General features: G+C 41.5%; 1 protein-coding gene across 4 annotated transcripts in view; it reads left to right on the top strand.

Moving 5' to 3' along the window:
- Positions 1–21,904, top strand: part of ppm1aa (protein phosphatase, Mg2+/Mn2+ dependent, 1Aa) — a 33,440-nt gene that overhangs the window by 10,985 nt on the left and 551 nt on the right. Inside the window, exons 6-7 of one of the 4 annotated variants that reach the window (XM_084310947.1) lie at positions 7,645–7,702; positions 15,700–20,537. In XM_084310947.1, the coding sequence (XP_084167073.1) occupies positions 7,645–7,671 (27 nt within the window). In that variant the 3' untranslated portion in view covers positions 7,672–7,702; positions 15,700–20,537. Of the gene's footprint in view, positions 1–269; positions 6,440–7,644; positions 7,703–15,699; positions 20,538–21,904 lie in introns of those variants that run through there. The other 3 variants (XM_084310948.1, XM_084310945.1, XM_084310946.1) reach the window with 3 other exon arrangements.

Raw genomic sequence — 21,904 nt, forward strand, 5'->3', positions numbered from 1 at the left:
AGACATTTGATCTGAGACATTTGATCTGACACATTGGAGAAGATACTGTTTGCTACTCTGGAGGTCTTGATCTCAGCTCCTGGAAGGCTGCTATTTATCCCATTTGTCACCATCGATTTGATCACATCATACTCGATTTCCATCATCCACACTGGTCTCTCCACGCGATGAAGCGTGTCATCCAGGAGTTGACATGGAGACCCCCCCCCCTTGGCTGTAGACCCACAGAGTCTGAAGCCTTTTTTCCCCTCCTTCTCCTTCTCCTCAAGGACTCGGCGTCCACAGACGACATGTGGTAACACAACACCCCCCACCCCCCACCACTAACACAGCATAGAGTTTACAAACCGCCACCCCTCTCTCTCAAGACCCACAGCAGCTCAGCTCAGCAGTCCGTCTCTCCGCCACTCTGAGCGTTCGGTTTCTAAAAAGAAGGGAATTTGATGGGAGGAGGAGGAGGAGGAGGAGATGCTCGCACGCATACACACACACACACACACATGGAATAGTGCAGCACCAGTCCACTCTCTGGAGTTCAGGATCCCCTCCATGTTGTCTCCCCTTTTTATTTTCATCTGCCACCTGATTGACCTATCTCAAGACCCGCTCTCTTTTCTTGATCCTCCATTCACAACGGCTGCTTCCCTTGGACAGCAACAGTTGTGAGTGGAGGATCAAGAAAAGAGGGCGTGGCTTGAGTTAGGTCAATACACCCACCCACCCTGACTGTAATCCATAATGAGTTAGTCCACCTGGTTTTCTTTTCTTTTATTATTTAAAAATGTTTTAATAATCAGCTTAAACATGATTTATTTTGTTGCTGTAATTAATTTGATTCACATTTCCTTGTGTGTGTTTGTATATTTCAGTTTTTTTTCTCTATTTTGTTTTTCTTTTTTCGTTTGTTTGTTTTATTTTTTTTGTGAAGTGCAATTGTCTTGTACAAAAAAAACAGCCTGTATTTAATGCAGCTTGATTTTAAGTTAAAAAATGAAAGAAATGGAAAAGAGAACCTTTTATGCACTATCTGCCTTTCCCCCCTGCTCTTCTGGAGTGCTAACAAATGTCTATTCAGTGAATATTACCGTTTGTCCTCCAGGCGCTATGTCCTTCCACTCTTGCTCTCTCTCTCTCTCTCTCTCTCTCTCGCTCTCGCTCTCGCTCTTTCTCTCTCTCGCTCTTTCTCTCTGTCTCTCTCTCTCTCTCTCTCGCTCTCGCTCTCGCTCTCTCTATCGCTCTCTCTCTCTCTCGCTCTCTCTTAGTTTGTTTGTGCTCCTTTTAAAGAAACGGGTAAATTGTATAGGTTGACAGCACAGTAAGCTCTACACAAGACCATTCAAATCCTTTTTTTTTTTTTTCTTATTTATCTTATTTTTTGTATGTGTTTTTTCTGTACATGCTCTCAAAGTATGTCATTTTGGAAATGTGGAGTGTCCTTAGAGACGACACTTAATACAGTTTCCAGATACATTGTATAAAAAAAAAAACGAATTTAGACATCTGTTAACACTTGCCATTGTTTGTGCGAATAGATATGTACTTGCAAGCGTGCGCGGGTGCTTGTGTGTATGTATGCGCGCACGCGTGTTTGTGTAGAGGTAGAGGAACTGCTTTTTGCGACTCTTAGAGTAAATTTGTTACGGTGTTTTCAGACGGCACGCCCAACACAGGCTGGTGATAAAGGGAACCGCTCCTCCCAGTACTTGCCTGTTTCACCCTCCTCTCTCACCACCACCACCATTGCTCCATATGAAAACGGCGTTGGCTCCTCTTCACTACCCCGCTTTATTCAAAAAGCTTCAGATAACACTTAACAAAATTTAAAAAAATAATAATAATAAACTGTTGGAAGGGTTAGGTTGAATCACTGTAATGCTATCTGAGCAACTTAAAGCTCTATATATCATAACCATACTGTAATGACAAAGAGTAGTTACATTTGACCTATTGGCGTATGATGGTTTTATAGCCTGGCAAGGCCTCGACTGGAATACACACAAATGTTAGTGTCATGTTTTGGTTGATTGTTTCCAAAAGATACATTGTCGGCAATATGCCCACAAGGGTGCCATAAGATTAATGATTGCTTTTTTCCCCAGCTTTGTAACCTCCTATATGCCAAGTTGTTTTAGTTTTTTCTCTCTCCATGCGATTCAGATTTTTTTTTATTTCGAGTTGGTACAGATAGAACTATAGCTCATACCTTTTTAACATTTTCTGATCATTTGATTTGATCTGTACAGTTTAAGCACTGACTTGCAGAGGAACGCCTCCCACGAGCCACCAGTCTGAAGATAGTTCACTTCCAAGTATTGTCTCTTAACTTAAAAGCTGATTCCTCCTTTATTTAATTTTTTTTAAATGGTGTTTATTTGTACATTTAAAACCAAGAACAAATCCACTAAATGCATTGAGGTCTCCTGTTTGTATAGCACCTTTTTACCCCCCCTCCGTGGTGCGGCGTGCTATGCGTAGAAAACCTCTCCCACTGTACCAGAAGCCTGAGCACAATACAGTTTGCTGCTATAGTGTATCTATGATCTATAATATGGATTGATTTGCAGTTTAATTTCTCCCTTCTTTCGACAGATGTATTTACAGTAACACAACACAGTAGATGATGTTTCTTGAAGAGAAATTGTTTTTATTTTCAGATTTTATTTTCTTCCATTGTCTAAAAATTGCATTGTTTGAAATGTATGTATGTATATATTTTTGACGTTAAAGTTTCGAGGAATAAATCATCGCTTGAGTTAGTTTTTATTTAATTTAATTTCTTTCTTTTTTTTATTGAATTTCTTTTTGTTGCTGTGGACAAGATACCGTTTTGTCTTTGGATGTTAAATGAGTTAGAAATCTAATATTTTAGGCAGACAAAATGTTTCCCTTTGAATCTTCTTGATGTCCCTCTGAAGTCTATTCAGGGGCCTGGATAGTTTTGTTAATGTAACACAAAGTATAATATACAAAATTGATCCTTTTTATTTTTTTTGCCAACTGACAATCCTAATGATTTCACTGTATTTGGCCCAGTAATGCATGGTGATCAAAAGTATGCGTCACAACTTCAGCATCACTTCTCCATAAGCTGATGTTCTTCTCACAAGTGGCCAATGATCACTTACATATCTTTTTGCCATTGCCAAGCATATATTTGTTAACCTCAGACTGGAGATAAAGCTATTATTGGTGTATATAGTGTGTAAATTACAATATTGTACACGGGTCACCGAGGACCTAGCTATCAGATTAACACTTGTACAATTCTAATGACATTTAGCCCTGAAGGTGTGAGTCTGACTTGTCTTTTTAATTAAAAAAAATTTAGCTCCCCGTTTAGTTAGTTAATGCAGCCTTAAAACAGCTGAACTGTCAATCACCCTTTTGTAAACGCCATGGGGGCATAATTCTGTTGTTTACGAAGACCAATGGCGTGGAAATGTAATCCACTTAAAAGCATTTACATGCGCTCTTGTTATGAAAATGGAGAAAAATGTAATACTTTTTAATTTATTTGCATCAATTCAAAACACAATCCGCCCCACACTCCTTCTCCGTATTTTCAAAGCAGCCACAGTCACCTGTAGAGTACCAAAACTCACCATGACCATAGTGGAATTGTGTCTGAAATCATTCTCTTTTTTCCCCCAAGTTTTTTCCCTGTGAAGAAATGATAGTGCTGTAGTCCCCCCTCCACACACACACAAAGTACCTACCCAATTACATACATGAAGTATACATGATGAAAATCTTTCTGATTTCCTTTAACTTTCAGCCAATTTATTCACTGTCCTCTTTGATTAAACCTCAGACTGGAGATAAAGCTATTATCGGTGTATTTCACAAATGCATTTTATTATTATAATTTTTTTTTAGATGAGCAATAAGTTTATATGCCATCTGTATAGCTGTTTGAATTTTGTGCTGGAAGTTGTGTTTGGTAAGTCAGGTCACTTTTATTGTCACTGTTGTCGACCAGTTTGCAGCACCTACTACTTATTGTATACTTGCTAGGTGTTAATGACACTTAAAAAGAACATGTAATTAAGCATGTGATTCTTCTGCTAGCTTAATGAGGAACCTATGTATATTCCTCTGCAACTAGGGGCCATCTCCTGATTTTAGATACGCACCACTGGACATTATTTGCAAATTATTCTATCTCAAGCCCTGCCCTCTTTTCTTCACGCTCCAATCAAGTGTTGGTTCCCTTGGGACAAATGGGTGAAAACAGTTGTGATTGGAGGATCAAGAAAAGAGGATTTGAGATTGGTCAATTCTCCACTTCCTCCCTAGAAATCCTCCAATTCAGGATATGGCCCTGAAATGATGCTGGGTTATAATGTATTGTGCTTTTATACAGATTTGACTTTAACTCAATAACTTCATTCCAGAGAATGAAAAAAGGTGGAAATTGACTAATGAAAAATGTAGTTGTTGTTGTTGTAGTAGTAGTTGGAATGTTACTTGCAGATATTTGCAGTGGTTCAGGGTGTGATTTCACAGGCTCTAGGTCTTTCATTTGAAACAAATAGCCACCCCCCGCTCTTATAACAACAGAAAATAATACCAAGCAGCATCCGCTGTCATTGTTTTGAATTTTTCATTAAACTACAATACCTCGTAACATTTATAGGAAACATCCTTGTCTCCTGTCTGTTAGATGTGACCTGTTTTATAGATGGCAGTCACTTCAGTCCATTCTCTGTAGAATGACCTTTACCGAGAGCAGTTTTCTGAAGCCTTGTTGTTGTCTCTCCTACTAGAACCTATGCTCTTGTAAGGCTGATCTACTGTATTTGAACAGGACACACCTATGTTAATGTACAGTATTTGACTGAAGTGTGCTAACATTATATTGATTTATAAGTGACCACTGCAAATGATAGCTTATTTTAGTTACTAGGAAAAACTATTGACCGTACCTTTATAAGACAAAGCCCCCCCCCCCCCCCCTAAAACGATGCCCTCAGACCCTTGCCTGTGTGATTTCACCAACTTGTTTCGTGCTTTTCAGTTAGTTCAGAGATCTAGAATTGTATCGAAGTTCAGGGTTCTAGAAATGCGAGACGTGTGAGATATTAGGTGTGATTAAGTGACAATGGTCATATGCACTGATCGTCTGTATAATCAGCTTTTTCACAAAATGATGTTAACGTTGGGGGGGGGGAGATTATAAAGCATCTACAGGGTTACCTTTGCTTGCCTGGAAGTAGTTCTGTACAATATATTGATGTACAGAGGTGTACCTGGCTGAAGTCGAAGAGATTTTAAAGGAGAATTCCAGATATTTTCCACCCCAGACCCTTATTTTTCGTATCATCCGGCATTGATATACCGATCAAATCTCGCGAGTTGGATCTCAAGTTGCGTCTTTCGGGTCGGTGCGAGTTGAGCTGCAGCAGCACTTGCGATTGGGAGGATCAAGAAAAGCGCTCTGGCTTGAGATGGGTCAATCGAAGAGAGAGATCTCAGTCTGAATCGATCGACATGAAGCCAGATGACAGAAGAATGGGGTCCAAGGTCGAAAATAACCCATAATGATCCTTTTTAACGCTTTATGCCCTCTTGTACATATTGATGTACCTCAGTTGTGGCGTTAACAGCATGACCCTTAGCAGTGGTGGGTTATGAGTCCCCCATAGAGGGAGGCCTGAGCCTCAAGTCACTGACCTTTTCAGCTCGTTAATAAGCTCACCGATTTGCCTTACCCAATCTAACGCTATCCCCTAAAAGTACTTGTTTGAACGGAACACCTATGAGAAGGAATGCTTGCTGACATTACCTTCTTCTAGATGAAAGTGTTTCCATGTTAGGGTACTTGCAGTATCGACGAGTGACCTACTGTGTTGGTAGTCACGTGGTACAACTTTTCAACCATTGCTGGTTTGTAATACTACATTTTAATTTCCATGTTTTATCTTTGTCAGAAATCTTGAAAAGCTTATTTAATTTTTCACTCCTGCCAATGATGTCATACCTTTAACAAATGCAAGTGTTTAAAAACAGTTGGTAACCTTGAAAGCATTCAAAATGTGCATTCATGTCTGCTATATTTATGAATACGTTCAAGAATAGCTTTAGAGTGCTGTAGATAAGTATTGTCGATGTTTATTCAAAAACGCTTCTCAGAGGCCTCTGTAAGTGACTTTACAAAGTTCAATAACCGTATATTTTGTATTATGTTCTAGCTCCAAAGGAATGACAAAAGAAAAAGAAAAAAAGGAAATGTTTGTTCCCTGAACTAAATTGTACTATTTGTGTTGTCGATTGAACAAATTGCATTCCTGGCTTGTGAATTGATGCGTTTCTCTCTCCTTCCTCCCTGAATTTCCTCCCCTTCTCTCCCTCCTTTCTTTCATTTTTTAGCCTTCGAAGTTTGAAATAAAATTTCTAGTTTGCAGAATGTATCACTAAATAAATGGGTTGTTACCTTGTACATCTCATTTCATCTCTTTCAATCTCTTCGGCACGTTGTGTTTAAGGGGAACTTTAAGTGGGGAAAGGGGGAACAAATATTCCCACTTTACAGCCATAAATGCAACTGAACCGAGATGGCTGGATTATGTGAGTGAATAGTGGTAGGGGGACTTCTGTAAATGGTCGGAGAGATCGCTAAGCAAGATAATGCACTCGGCGCTAGCTAACCTTGGCACCGTATTTGGCTAAATCATAGTTTAGAATATAATAGAAATACTTTAATCATCCCGAGGGAAATAAATATTTAGGTAGACAAAACAAAGTCACGAATAAGAATAACAAAAAAATTGCCTAAGAATAAAATAATAATAATAAAATACGGTCTGGGATTCACATTTCCTATGTTATGTATATACATTCTACTATAAAATATACAGAAAGTGTAATATTGAACAATGTTTTAAGTCCAGGAAGATGGTAACTGTCACCCTGTGCTCAGTGATGCAGTGAGGCACAGTGATGCATGTAAACAGTGGTGCGTTGGTGATTTCATACCTGGTTGCACTGTGTTTTAATGACGTCACTTGCATGCGCGCTCCCGGGCGTGTGCGCTCGCTCCCGCGCATGCGCATAAATGTTCCCTCGCGTGCGCACAGAATAAAGACAATGCCTAATTGCCTCTAGGAATGGAATGTAACACATTTAATTCACAAGTTTTGTGTGAATGTATCTGAGGACGTATTTGAACACACCTGACAACCTGAGCTATTTTATGCAAAGAATGCACATGAGTCGAGTGCAGCGCATTCTTGTGTGCACGCGCGTGCACCTGCTCACAGACCTGGTGGAACGGCGTGCAACCCTGTCCCATGACCAACGCACCACTCATTGTAAAGTTTGATGGCTGTCGGAATGAAGGACTTCCTGTGCCGTTCAGTGCTACATCTTGGTAGTGTCTGTCTAGCACTGATCATCACTCATCTAGCACTTATGTCGGGCGCATTATCTTGCTTTACACTCTCCTGTAATCTAATAGAAGTTGGCCCATTTTACTATGCGTTCCATGGCAGATTCTACCTTGTACCTATGTCCTAATGGTGTGTGGATACGGTACTGCTTTATAGTTCCACCGTGAAGAACGCGGCTGAGGAGTGTTCATTTTATTATAATTATTTCATGTCTCACACAAGTGTTGACGAGGATCGTTCTTATTTCCCCTCGCAGCGCAAATCTGTCCAAATGCAGGCATAAGTGATGCTTTCCCTCCAGACTACATAAACAGGTAGCTATATTACTCGTTTTAGTTTTGAGAAACTGTAACGTGAAGGGTAATGAACACATCACTTCCTACCACAGAGACCTGATATTTACAAGTTTTATACACGATAACAATATTTGTACACAATATTTCTGGCTGTATGCGTGACTCGCCGCTCTTACATTTCCATATGATAATGAAGCTGCCGGGATGAGTCACATGGACCCCTGAACCTCAGATGTCATTGACCCATCTGAATATCGGGGCTTTTGTCTTTGTTTTCCAGTCCCTCTCGTCTGTCTATGAATGGAAGTATGCGTGCTAGTAGGGGCTGGATCTCAGAGGATGGTGCAGGGCAGTTCCACGGCTACTGAGATTAGGAACCATGGGAGGGATTACTTTAAATGTCAACATAATGTCATGAGCCGTGTTAGAAGGTCAAACGTTCAAATGGTGCTCAGTGGCAAGCGGTTAACAGATGGTTGGTGCTAGATCACACAGGGTCATCAACGTTTTATTGGGGGTCATCGTTTTTTTGGCCAAGCTGCAAAGCCGCAAGTCGTCATATATTTTAGTGGTTTATAAACATGTCCCTAATCTTAACCGTAACCACTCCGACTACCCAAAAATTACAAATAAAATGCAAAACATTTTCATCCGGGCCGTGGGATCTAGCATCTACCTTAACATATCCGGTATAATTTCCTGTGTTAAGAGTCGTCTAGCCTAAGAACGAGGCCTTCTTAAAGCAATTTGATTGAGAATTGAAATCTACAACATCTATTTTGTTTAAGGTTGGCCTGCGCGAATTAAAATAAATGCTATTAAGATTCTGTGCTTTCTGTTCTCTTTTAATTTAAAATCTAAACTGTATTTGAAAATTAATAATTCTCTAGAATTTGCATTATAAAAGACTATAAAACTTCCAGAAATTTTGTTTCCAGTGTCATGACTTGCACTAGCATTGCTAACCAATGACAATTTCTGCTTGATATACTAGGTCCTGTTTCTATACTCAAACTGGTATAAATGCTTCTTGGATGGACTAAGGACAAATTGAGCTTCTAAATACCTGATCTAATCCCCTGTGTTTATTACCGAAGCGGTGGAGACCATTTCACTTTCAGATAATTAACCTTTTGTAGATATTACTGAGAGATGTTGTTCTTCAGACCCTGCTCTCTGCAATTTCCTACTGACCAATGGTATAATCATGTACCACTCACTGTTTGAGGGGCCATCTAGCCAATCAGCTAGCCAGCCAGTCAGCCAGAGGGGGGCAGTGTTATTAGATGTGCCAATTAGAGTTCCCGGCAGTGACCATCCTCACACTGAAACGTGTGTGTGTCGTTACTGCACCGTTCCTCCTCCCTCACTACCGCTCATCTCCCATCAGCAAGTAAACTCGGAGGAAATGAAGGGAGGGAGGGAGGAGAGAAGGAAGAAGATGGAGGGGGTAAATTGGCACTATTTCTGTGCTTTTAGAATCACAGATGGTCACTTGGTGTCATCTGAAAGATGCTTTTTAGTTCAGTTTTTAGGTGTATTGAGATACGAGTTGTCATTTACCTTCAACATATTACTGAAGAGTATATTTCTCATGAATATATATTTTTGTTTATTTGGATCTACCTTAGTCTAACGCTTTCTATATCTGTGATCTGTGAAGTTAGGCAGTAGGCCAAACCTGATCAGGATACAAATCAATGCTTCATGTAAACTTTTGTAGACATTTTCAGACAGAAACTCATCTACCATAACCTCCTAAACATTTTAGTCAATAAGTCAATCACTGACTTATTATATAAAATAAAATAAAAATTCTCCTTGATTGTCCAATCATATGAGGAGGAGGAGACAGCAGGCCATCTTTTAAGCAACGTTTCATCTCTACTATAGACCCTTTTACTGTCTGTAAACAATGATGACTTTTTGGCTCTGGGAGTCTCCAGGGACAGTCTGGATGAAACCATTGTGCGTTCGGTTATCTTTGCCTAGTTAAATGCTTTCATCAGTGAGAGCCGTGGAGACGACACTAACACGAAATTGCATGTTTCATGTTTTGAGCTAATTCTGTGATTTCTAAAACTCAAAGGATGTGTGCGCATTTTGAATGCGGAAGCCGAGTTTTGTCTAGAAGATGATGTTGATGATGATGTTGTGGATAAAAGGTATATCGGCACAGCAGGCACCATGGTGGTGTGAACTTCAGTAATAGATCACAGAAGAAAGGAGGTAGTGGAGTAAAGAAGGGGGTGGTGAAGGAAAGGACATAGTGGAGTAAGGAAGGAGATCGTAGAGGAAAGGAGGCTTTTATAGAGTACTAGCACACACCTGAGGTTTGGACAAACTTCTCAATAATTATTATTTTTTGTTTTATGTTTACACTGGATCTCTGAAGGTGTTTGTTCACAACTTTGTTTTGTTTTAAGACCATCTGTGATCTGTGAAGTTAGGCAGTAGGACAAACCTGATCAGGATACAAATCAATGCTTCATGTAAACATTTTCAGACAGAAACTCATCTATCATAACCTCCTAACATTTTTGTCAAGTCAATCACTGACTTATTATAAAAAGATTAAAAAAATTCTCCTCCTTGATTATCCAATCATCTGAGGAGGAGGAGACATCAGGCCATGTTTTTTTTTTTTTTTTTTTACTTTGACCAGTCAGCTGGTTCTTTTAGCGTTTATCGCTTTTTCATCGCATTCATACTTGGTCAAGTTCGACCGACAGAAGCAGGCTGAAAGGGTTCAGATGGGGGGGAAAGACACTCTGGGAAAGGCACGGCTGCCGTCCGGGATTCGAACGCGCTCAGCCCCAGATCCGTGACGAGCACGGTTGTCCACGGCGCTGAAATAGCACTCGCGGTACGTGGTGAGCTACTGGAGCTCCCCTTCATCAGGCCATGTTTTAAGCAACGTTTAATCTCTTTTACTGTCTGTAAACAATGATGACTTTTTGGCTCTGGGAGTCTCCAGGGACAGAGCTGTGGTGTTCCACAAGGAAGCATACTAGGACCATTCCTAATTTATGCAAATGACATGTCATCAGCTTGTGACTGCAACTTGTTCATGTTTGCGGACGACTCAGCCCTGCTGGTCTCTGACAGGGACAAGTTGCAGGTTGAAAAAGCCCTCAGCTCTGAACTCGGCAGAATCTGCACCTGGCTCACTGATGACAAACTATCATTACACCTGGGTAAAACAGAGTCCATTCTCTTTGGATCAAATAACAAACTCAGCAAGGCCAACGGCTTCTCTGTTACAGTGGGTGACAATATTGTCACAAGGAAAGATGAAATTACATACCTGGGCTCCATCCTAGAGGCAAATCTTTCCTGTGACAAAATGGCAACCAATGTAATCAAAAGTCAACCAACGAACAAGATTCTTGTACCGGATCTCCTCTCTGGTAAGCAAGAATACACTGAAGACTCTAACAGGAGCACTCATTCAAGGGTACTACGACTATGCTTGCACCGCATGGTACCAAAGCACCTCAAAGGCACTAAAAACAAGACTACAAACATCACAAAACAAACTGGTCAGACTACTGCTTGACCTTACTCTTAAAACCCACCTCACCCCTGCACACTTTGACATCCTATGATGGCTTAGAGTAGACGACAGAGTACTGCAGCTTGCAATGGGCCTGGTCTACAAGATACACTACACCACTAAGATACCTATGTACATGTCGAAATACTTCCCAAAGGTCAGTGAATTCCACGACCACAACACCAGAAGGAGTTCCACAAATCATGTTCAACCCAGATTCGGCTCAAACAAGGGACTAAACACGTTTCACAATCATGCCACAGCAATGTGGAACGCCCTACCCACAGCCGTAAAATAATGTGAATCCCTACCCACCTTCAAAACCACCCTCAAAGAGCACCTACGGGAGCCTGCAATTCGAAACTGGCCCCCGTAAATGTGTCTACGCTCTGGGATGAGGAAACTCCTCCCTGCAAGTAAATATCCAATCACTGCTCAGATGTTGGGGTGACAACAATACTGGAGTCAGATTTCACACAACACTGGAACATGGCGAGTGGAGTTGAGAGCAGCAGTCTGTCGACATTTCGGTTTTGGCTTGAATACAATGTTGAGGGAATGAAAACAATTAACAGAAAGATTACGTCCGCAAGCATTGCTTTATACGTGTCACCTATGCAAATGGAAACACTTGAATATGAGCGCACATCTGTGCCTCCACCACCCAGCAATATCACTGTCTGGAAGCAGGACAGTCGAACAGGTAAGAACACAGTCGGTGAAAAAACATTGCCGATGCCTTCCAACTAACCTATCCTACCGGTTCAGAAAAACACTAAAGAATAACAAGTGCTGTGGGGATGTTCATTGCAAAAGAACCCAAGTTATCCAATACACCAGGAATGTGTCTGAATGGACATTTTTGTTTTGTTTCTAATAATAATAATAATAATAATAATAATAGTAGCATTTTCTTTTCCTTACACACAAAATGTGCATCGAAACCAAACCGAAACCATGACCCAAACACAGCGGTACGTATTGAACCGTGGGCTAACTGTATTGTGACATCCCAAGAAGGTACAGAGGTGAAGTGACTCTGTTGAAAATGTAGGGACGCACAAATACTATTTTCTTATGGGCCAATACTGATCCACTATGTTTACTTACACCATTCGTTTTTGGTTATGGGATGAGATATAATGCATTTACATCCACTAGAGAGATTTATCTAGGAAACAAAACTTTGTATCAGTTTAGTATCCTAAGGAAACTTGATACTGATATCCTATTTTGGTCCCGTATCAGCCGATATCCGATACGAGCATTGGTGCATCCCTAATTTTCACAAAATCCACCACAGACAAGTGAAATGCTATCATGACCATCAATCAATGGCTCCTATGATCTGCTTTCTCTCAACAGATTAAATGTTCTCCCCTCAATTGCATTTGAAAGCATTTCCCCCTACAGGTTTCCTCACAAATTTGACAACATTGTGTTAACAAGACAAGAAATCCTACACGTGTTACTCTGAATCATAAAAAAACAGAAACGACAACTCATGGACGGTTATACGCATAAACTATGAGAAAGGCATGTTAAAATGACTCATTAGATCCGAGGCCACCTGTGTCTTCTAATGAAGTCCCGGCCACCTCATCCTCCACATCAAAAAGCGGCCGCATCAGCAGCGGCCATCATCAAATGGAACTGGCCCGTCATCTGCCTGCCATTGTTTAGCGCATGTCATGCTCTGTTTCTCATGGCGGAAACTCATTTGAGCTTAACTAATGCGGCCATGCAGACGCAGCAGTACGAGGTGGGGGCGGAGAGAGAGAGAGAGGGCTCACTGCATACTCTCATGGTTCTTACACTGAGGTCACTGAGCTCTGAATTTGTTAATTTGCTTTGGAACACACTAGGAGCAGTTTCTTTTTTCTTCTTTTTTTTGGGGTTGTTGGCTCGTACACCCCCACCCCCGTATCGTGCTCTCTGGCTTAGCTAAGATAAAGGAGGAGAGATATGAATGTTTGAATTTACTATGGAGAAGCAAAGGGATAATATCCTCTCCTGGACAGAGGAGGAGGGGAGCGTTTCATGGACATGACTACATGGCTCATTGACGCACCCGCATAAGAGATGCGGTGGACCAGGGTCAAACCCAGAAGCACTTATGCTCAATGGAAAACTTGCATTCACAACATTCATGGTTTATTAGCGAGGGTAGTGCTGCACTTTGTGTTTGATCTTTCATATTGGCTACCCTCTCATATTTACCATCTGCACCCCTCCCACCCCTTCTCTCCGTTTCCTTCATCTGTGATTATACTTGTTGCCCGAGGTCAGTTTGTCGCACAGAAAACAAGCGCTTCTCACTTGGTCGCAGTGATTCAATGATCAGAGTGTACAAACAAGCGTATCCGGCAGGAATGACACCCCCCCCTCCCATCTCTATGTGGCCTTCTCTCCCACACTGTATCAAACCTCTCTGTCACATACACAAACTCTGACTCACTCGCTGTGGGAGTAAGTGCCTCCCCCCACCCCGCGTGAGGTGGGTTACACAAGCCGCTTTCCTGGGAATCCCAGGCCAGCTCATTATCCGGCACCCCTGAGACATGGCTCACTGTAAATGAGGACAGCAAACGAGGCGGCCTCGTTAAGGACCCACAGATCCACTCATTAGCATCAGCACCTTTCCCTCGTTAGACCCTGTGTCAGCATTCTCTCCCACCGCTCACATTGTGTCCCGCCATTCCTCTGCATCGGCTGGAAGATTTAGGATTAATGTCAGCTGTAGCCCATGAGGTCAGCGCTGTTGTTTTGGCTCAGATATAAGACTGATTGATTAATGCATTGTTGACAATTGCCCCCACGTCTCTACCGTTCCTCCCCATAATTTGTTGTGCTGTGCGGAATCAAACCCTTTGTTTGAACCCTAGTGACCGACTAGGATAGGCCCTCGTTTTGGTTAGTGACCGACTAGGATAGGCCCTCGTTTTGGTTAGTGACCGACTAGGATAGACCCTCGTTCTGGTTAGTGACCGACTAGGATAGGCCCTCGTTTGGTTAGTGACCGACTACGATAGGCCCTCGTTTGGTTAGTGACCGACTAGGATAGGCCCTCGTTTGGTTAGTGACCAACTACGATAGGCCCTCGTTTGGTTAGTGACCGACTAGGATAGGCCCTCGTTTGGTTAGTGACCGACTACGATAGGCCCTCGTTTTGGTTAGTGACCGACTACGATAGGCCCTCGTTTGGTTAGTGACTGACTAGGATAGGCCCTCGTTTGGTTAGTGACCGACTACGATAGGCCCTCGTTTGGTTAGTGACCGACTACGATAGGCCCTCGTTTGGTTAGTGACTGACTAGGATGGGCCTTTGTTTTGTTAGTGACCGACTACGATAGGCCCTCGTTTGGTTAGTGACTGACTAGGATGGGCCTTTGTTTTGTTAGTGACCGACTAGGATAGGCCCTCGTTTGGTTAGTGATTGACTAGGATAGGCCCTCGTTTGGTTAGTGACCGACTACGATAGGCCCTCGTTTGGTTAGTGACTGACTAGGATAGGCCCTCGTTTGGTTAGTGAATTTGATTTGATTTGATTTATTGATGACAACAAACATATAACAACATTGACAGATCAACATTTGTATTTGCCTTGTCAGGGATAGAACGAAAAGTCCAGGACTTATTTCCACCGTGACCGACTAGGATAGGCCCTCGTTTGGTTAGTGACCGACTAGGATAGGTTCCGTGTCACAGCAAAGTTGAACAGGGCATTCATGATGTCCCACAACATTTTTCACTCCTCCAGTGGCACTTGTTTCCAGTCAGATTAAGTCTGGGTTCGCAAGCCGGTAGGGGCTGAAATTGTACTGTTATTATGTTCTTTTTGTCCGAACAGCACTTGAATATTCATCCCATCTGTCTTTCTGCGAGAGTTACTGATGCACAATGCGTTATCTCTGCATCGCCAAAGGCTTGTTTGTTCAGTACTGCTGTCATTGTCTCCTGTCAATCCATAGCTGCAATTTTCTTCATTCCTCCCATTTCCACATATTTTTCGTACTGTGAAGGTGTATTGATGAACATACAACTGATGACGAACTGTTTTTCTTTTGTACCTGCACAGTCCATATACTGATCGAGCATGTATCTGCCTGTCTGCTTGGGCTCTTTAAGCTGTGGTGAGATGGAAATGTTTGTGTCTTTGTTGTCCAAGTGTGTCTCATTGTTCTTTCTCCACCTCTAGAGGTAACCTCTCGAGGTTATTGACTGCTTTTATTTCAAGATAATGTAGTGAGATGTTCGTCCTGGTTTGTCTCCTTACGTCTGAGAACGCAGGGAGTGTTTTTATTATTATTATTTTTGTATCCCTCTGCATGCCGCTTTAAACCCTGTTGTTAGCATGCAGCCGGCGAACGATTTATCCATCTATCTATCCATCCAACCACCCTGCATACTGTCACTGTATCTCCATCCTTCATCTCCATCCTGCTCTTCTCCTCCCCAGGACCCAGACATCTTCTACTTCCGTGGTTTCAGCTAAAACAGGAACTAATCAAAGGATGTGTACCAGGTGCTAACCATTGCATTGAACCAGTCACAGTAACGAATGTTCAGACTCTCTCATTGTGTGCCACTAATCGACCCCAGACACGCTCCTCCAGTCTGCCAACATTTGACCAGTATGCTTTATACCCTGTTGTAAGTTTTGTAAGATGTCCACACCTGCCTTGGCTATTGCATAACATCATTCCAAACAATCATAGCTTTGATATATATTGTACAATGTATGCAGGGATGGAAACTTAACTAGCCCACTAGCCATTTGTGTGTATTTATCTGAAGCTTGTATTTGAATGGATTGTCATTGGGGAAAATAGGAGAAAGGTTAATATGCATGCAGAGGGTGGATTCAGAACACCCAGGTGGAGTTGTGAAAGGTACTGCGCCTTAAAGGAACTTGCAGGAGAACATGCATCATCACAACATTAGAATGTGTGGGGGGCACAAAGCCAACAGTGCATTATTTGTTATTAGTTTTTATTATTATTACTAGGTACTCAAGTTAGAGATAACTCGGACCGAATCGACCATATTGTCTTCCCCTGCGTTGTCCTCCTACACACAGATGAGCGGGAATGTTCACCCAGCTTCTGCAACGTGCCTGATCAGTGTGCCTTCAAAGGTTCTATGATCAAAACACTTGACTTTTCAGTTCCCACTGCAGACATCTGTTCCCCTGGTGTGTGTGTGTGTGTTTTCTAATACCTTTATAAAAAAACAGAGGTTGTCTGCACTCTGCTGCTCAGTCTTTGCATAATGAGCCATAGGTGTGTAGGTTCTAAAAGTATATGACATGAATAAACAAATGTAAGTTATATGCAGAAGGCCATACAAAGCAATATTTAACAAATAATCCAGTGTGAGGAGGTGCAAAAATCAAAAGTCCATAAACGTGTGACTGGTGGATCTAGGGACCCTCAGGATCCGTTAACTCTTTAATTGCCAAACCCGAGATAAGTCGGGTTAACTCGACATTCGTTGGCTGCCAGATCTGAGATATCTCGGGTTTTGGTCTTTTATTCGATATTTGTATTCATTATTCATCCAGGGACCTTGGTGTTACCATAGGGAATGAGTCTGAGATCGCCAAAGTGCAATACCGGCCGCATCCAGCTAGACGGCGCTATTGAGCACCCTTTGAAACCTTATATCTTGGTCTGTGCAACGGTCAAATGTCACCGGGTGCAGTTTTCTGGGTCGGGCCAGTTGAGCGGTTCTCCCGGTTCCATTGAAGCGCGTCAAATATCCCCGATCCATATGTTGTGGTGGGTTATGCCGTGGACCAAATGTACATCGGATGTACCAGATGGCGATCAAACAATTGGAATATTATTTTTGGAATACTCCCGATCACAGGTAAGGACTATCTGACGTACATTTTTGCTTGATCGTGCAATGCTTTTATACCGATCGGGCTGATAAGCGTTTTTAATGTTCAATACGAATGCCGTTACTGGCAATCTAATAATCAGAAACGACGGGAATTACCCCAGACCACTCTAAAACCATACTTATATTCACCATGGTATAACACGGGAACGTATGGATGAAAACATTTATTCTTATTCACACACTGAACGATAGATAGTTGATGTCAAATGGGCCATAGTATTGTATCCATAGCTATAATATAGAATACAGTTATAGCTCTACAAACAAGGTGACGCACTCCTATCTTTTAAAGCGTGGCATTGCTACAACGGGCCCCGTCTAATAGCTGGCGCTGAATGAGTTAAATGATAAATTGTTTATTTTCACAAACATTTTCAAAATGGGGTCCCTGGGCTAATGTGTAACATGGGTCCTTGACATATAGTTCAGGAAAGCCTGGGCTTTGTATAACACCATAACTAACTCAGTAGAGTGCAAATCTACACCAGGCAGCACTCAGACAGTTTGTTCAATGTGGCTCATCCTCTGAACATCAAAGGGTGGACACAAAATAGCACACAAGTAGATAGGCCGACAGCAGAGCATAGATGTTTACTATGTGCAACATTTCATCCAAATTGGTCCTCTAGTTTGCAAGAATTGCTGTGTACACACGGCTACACAGACAGATACATATTTGAACGAGATGAGTTTCTATGAATCATAAGGGGTACAAATGCTACAGACTGATCAGCAATGTTATATGGGGATGGTGTATTTAATTTTACAGACAGCATTTCCTATGTCCTTGGGATGCACAATAGATGAAGAGATTTCTTGTCAAAATCAGTATAAACACTTGGACTGCAACAGGTGTTTTTAAAGATTGCACAGTAAACAGTTGTTTTATTCATGTCATTGAAATGAAGTTAGCATCTAACCAAAGTGCAAAGGAGCAGTAAAGTGTATTGTAATGTACATATGTATGTGTATAGAGTGTAGATGTCGATGGGTATATCTCTGAATGGCCCAAATTCTCAATCCACCTTTGAGAACAGCGCCACCATGAGGCCAGATGAGTCAGAACTTAAGGCAAGTTTGGTGGAAATCCCATCAGGAGATACACTCATTTGAATATTAACGTTTGGTCTGATGGTGGCACTACAGGAATGGGGTGACCAGAATCAATTGGATTCCTCCTCTAGGGGTCATGAATGTGCACAGCTAATTTGAAAAGATTAAAACAAAAGGTATGCAAGATGCACCAATTCTAAAATGTTAGGTTTGGCACTACTAGAGGAAAGGTCATGGGATCATCAAAATAAATAGGCTTCTTCCTCTAGGGGTCATGAATATGCACAGAAAATCTGAAAAGATTAGAATGAAAGGTATTTGAGAGACAAATATTGGAGTTATCACGTTCACAAGTAGAATCTGAATGTTTGGACTGATGGTGGCGCTAGAGGAAAGGTCATGGGGTCACCAAAATCAATAGGCTTCTTTCTTTAGGGGTCACAAAATGAATGCACTGAACATTTTAAAGGATTCGAATGAAAGCTATTCGGGTTATCGCGTTCACATGAGAACTCTGCGACGGCGGTCTGGGTAATCCTTAGAACACTTGTACAAACTGGGCAGTACATTAGGTAAGCACATGTTCCACAAACTGGGCAGTTCATTAGGTAAGCACATGTTCCACAAACTGGGCAGTACGTTAGGTAAGCACATGTTGCACAAACTGGGCAGTACATTAGGTAAGCACATGTTCCACAAACTGGGCAGTACATTAGGTAAGCACATGTTCCAGGCTCCAAAGACCACAGCTAATTGATTAATCTAAGCTTGTGTTTCCATTGTGACATCTTCGAGGGGAAGCAATTATTAACAGCCTGTTAAGACTTCAAACCCTGGCCAAACGGCAAGGTATATATATTTTTTTCTCCACTTTCTTCTCTTTTTCTATTTTTCTCCCATCCCAATTTCACTGTGCCAATTCTCCCCTCCCCTGTCTTGAACGTTGCTCGCATATGCCCCCCACTGGCCGGTTGTAGGGAGGATAGAAGCCTTGCATCACTTGTCCCCTCTGATACATGAGGCAGCCTGTCACATCTTTTCACCTGCCAGCGCGGACTCTCATTGGCGAGGTGTAACGTGTGGGAGGCTCACACTACCCCCGCCATTTCCTGTCTGCTGTGCAGGCGTCCCCCAACCGACCTGTAGGAGTCGCTGTCCACAACGTCCAGATTACCACCCATCGACTTCCATCCGCTAACTCTGCCAATTGAGTTAGTATGACGGCCGGCTCAAGCCGGAGGCAACGCCGACAGCCGGATTCGAACCCGGTGTCTCTTGCGTTGGTGACGAGCACAATGTCCGCTGCGCCACCCAGCCGCCCCACCAAGCGGCAAGGTAATTTTTCAGACATGCAACATTTCAGACGGCCATATCCATACAAAGACTAGGCAAAACCCTTTTTCTTTTAATTATTATTATTATTTTTTTAATATGTATAATTTTTGTCAGGTGTGTAAAAAAGTCCATTTGAAATTATAAATTTTATTGTGACTAAGTCGAACAGGTCAGGAGAAACCAATATTTGAAGATTTAAAGTTTCGCCTGATGGTGGCGCAAGAGGAAAGGTCATGGGGCCATCAATAGAGTTCTTCCTCTTGGGATCAGTAAGGTGCACAACAAATGTCATGCCAATACGACCACTACTTTTCAGGATATATAAGTTCTAGCAAGGACCAAAGTAGTGGACCAGTCGACATTGCCATCCCTACAGCCCTTAGTGTGGCTAAGAATAAAACCTTGAGAGAGAGAGACAAAGGGATGATGATAAATATATTTTCTCATGATTGTTGTTGATATTATTATTGATGCCATTAACCAAAGCAGGCACGCAGATTGGATAAAGGGCTTTCTCCTGTAAATATTTTTTGAGATAATTGTCCACTTTTTATGACTTATTTCCAGGTTACACTACACTTATGTTCACATGCAAAGAAATAAATAATATTTATAACATGTCCAACCCAGCATTATGCCTCCGAAGGTATAGTAACCATAACAGACCTGCAGGCCACTGGGTCTAGTATACAGAATCCATCCCTGAATGCATGTCCAACCTTCAGTACAGGAATATGAATATACTGTATACAGTATAGGATATGGCTATTGTGAAAATGTTTCTCATCTTGTCACACTTGAAACACATCAATACAGGCCATAAAGCTATGGATGTTCAAAGCTTTTCCATCCGTCCTATCAGTGTGTTTGGCTCAAAAGGAATCAAGTGGGCTGTGTGTTCATCGCCCACTCCTGCTGTTACCTTGTTAGACTTTCTGTAATGTTTTTGTAACATTTCTTGACCTTGACACGAGACTATTCAATAAATAGTCTTGAGGTAAACAGTGGTGCTGATTAAAAAAAATTGCTCTAAAGCTGAAAGAGGCTTGAGACCGTATTCCGTTTCTTTCTCTGTGACCACATAGTACTTCACCACCACAGCTTAGGTAATGCGTGCTTATACCTCATAAGGTTACCGGCTTACCGCTGAATATGTACTGTATATTTCTCACCTTTTCTTCCTGTGTGCTTTGATCATATCTCTGAAGATTGTACCTCCCATTCCTCCTGAAGGATTGGTGAAAAGGAAATCCTCCAGCTTCTGAATTCCGTGACATATTGTCTGAAAGTGAAAGTTGTGCAGTGTCCATTGCATTGCCAAAAAGTATATGAATAAAGGCTTACACACAACTGACACCCCCTCTCCCAATAGGTTGTCTTGTCTGGTGTTGAGACACATTCTAAGACAGTATTGATTGATTGAAAATTGTATTAACAGATTGCAGAATGGGTACAATACAGTACAGCTCAATACACACAATTGTTAAGGGGATGCAGACCAGAGAAAGACTTTCGTCTTGTTTACATCAGGGTCCCCCATTTTCAACTCATCATAACATATGACATACAGATACTGCTACATCTATACATTTATGACATACCAGATTTACAAATACAGTACTGTTCGTGATACAAAAATAGTCTAAAAAAGAGTATATACAGTACATTTGACGAATAAACTGTACATTGGAGGGGGTTGGGGGTATTCACTGATATTATACTGTATGTTGTCTTGTCTGGTGTTGAGACACATTCTACGTATACATCTCGTTGAGTAGTGTTGCTTATTTTCTTATTCTGTCAAGATGTGTCAATATTGTACAGTAAATAATTGACATTGGAAGCACACATGATTTGAAGTCTAGAACTATTTCACACAAGGTATTTTCAATCACCAAGTATTTCATTGTGAGTTTTGAAGGGCAAGGTCACAGCTTTGTAAGAATGTATAGGCCTTCTAGGTTCTGAACCTACTACATCCAAAGTTGCTAGCAAGGGAAAAAATATGTTTTAGAAAGTATCCCTTGAGTTTTCTGCAGAATGTTTTCATTGGATCTTTATTTATTGATTGAATTACACATTTTAAAAGAAAGTAATTTATAACATGTTAAATTATCCATCTCTTTTTATTTGAGATAATCATTTAGTCATTATTCCAGGTATTCTGTGAATTATATGAATTTGGACTGTGGTAATTCCATGTACGAATAAATAAATGATGATGATATAATTATGATATAATCAGTATGGTATTTATAAGCATAATTTCAATGCTAACACCTATGTGAACACCGGTTGGTTGTGCTTGTAAACAAGTCTTTTGTCTATGAAAAAACTGAGAAAGATGGGAGTTTGCTGTTGTGAAACTG

Source organism: Notolepis coatsorum, assembly GCF_963971535.1.
Source record: "Notolepis coatsorum genome assembly, chromosome: 3".
Taxonomy (NCBI): domain Eukaryota; kingdom Metazoa; phylum Chordata; class Actinopteri; order Aulopiformes; family Paralepididae; genus Notolepis; species Notolepis coatsorum.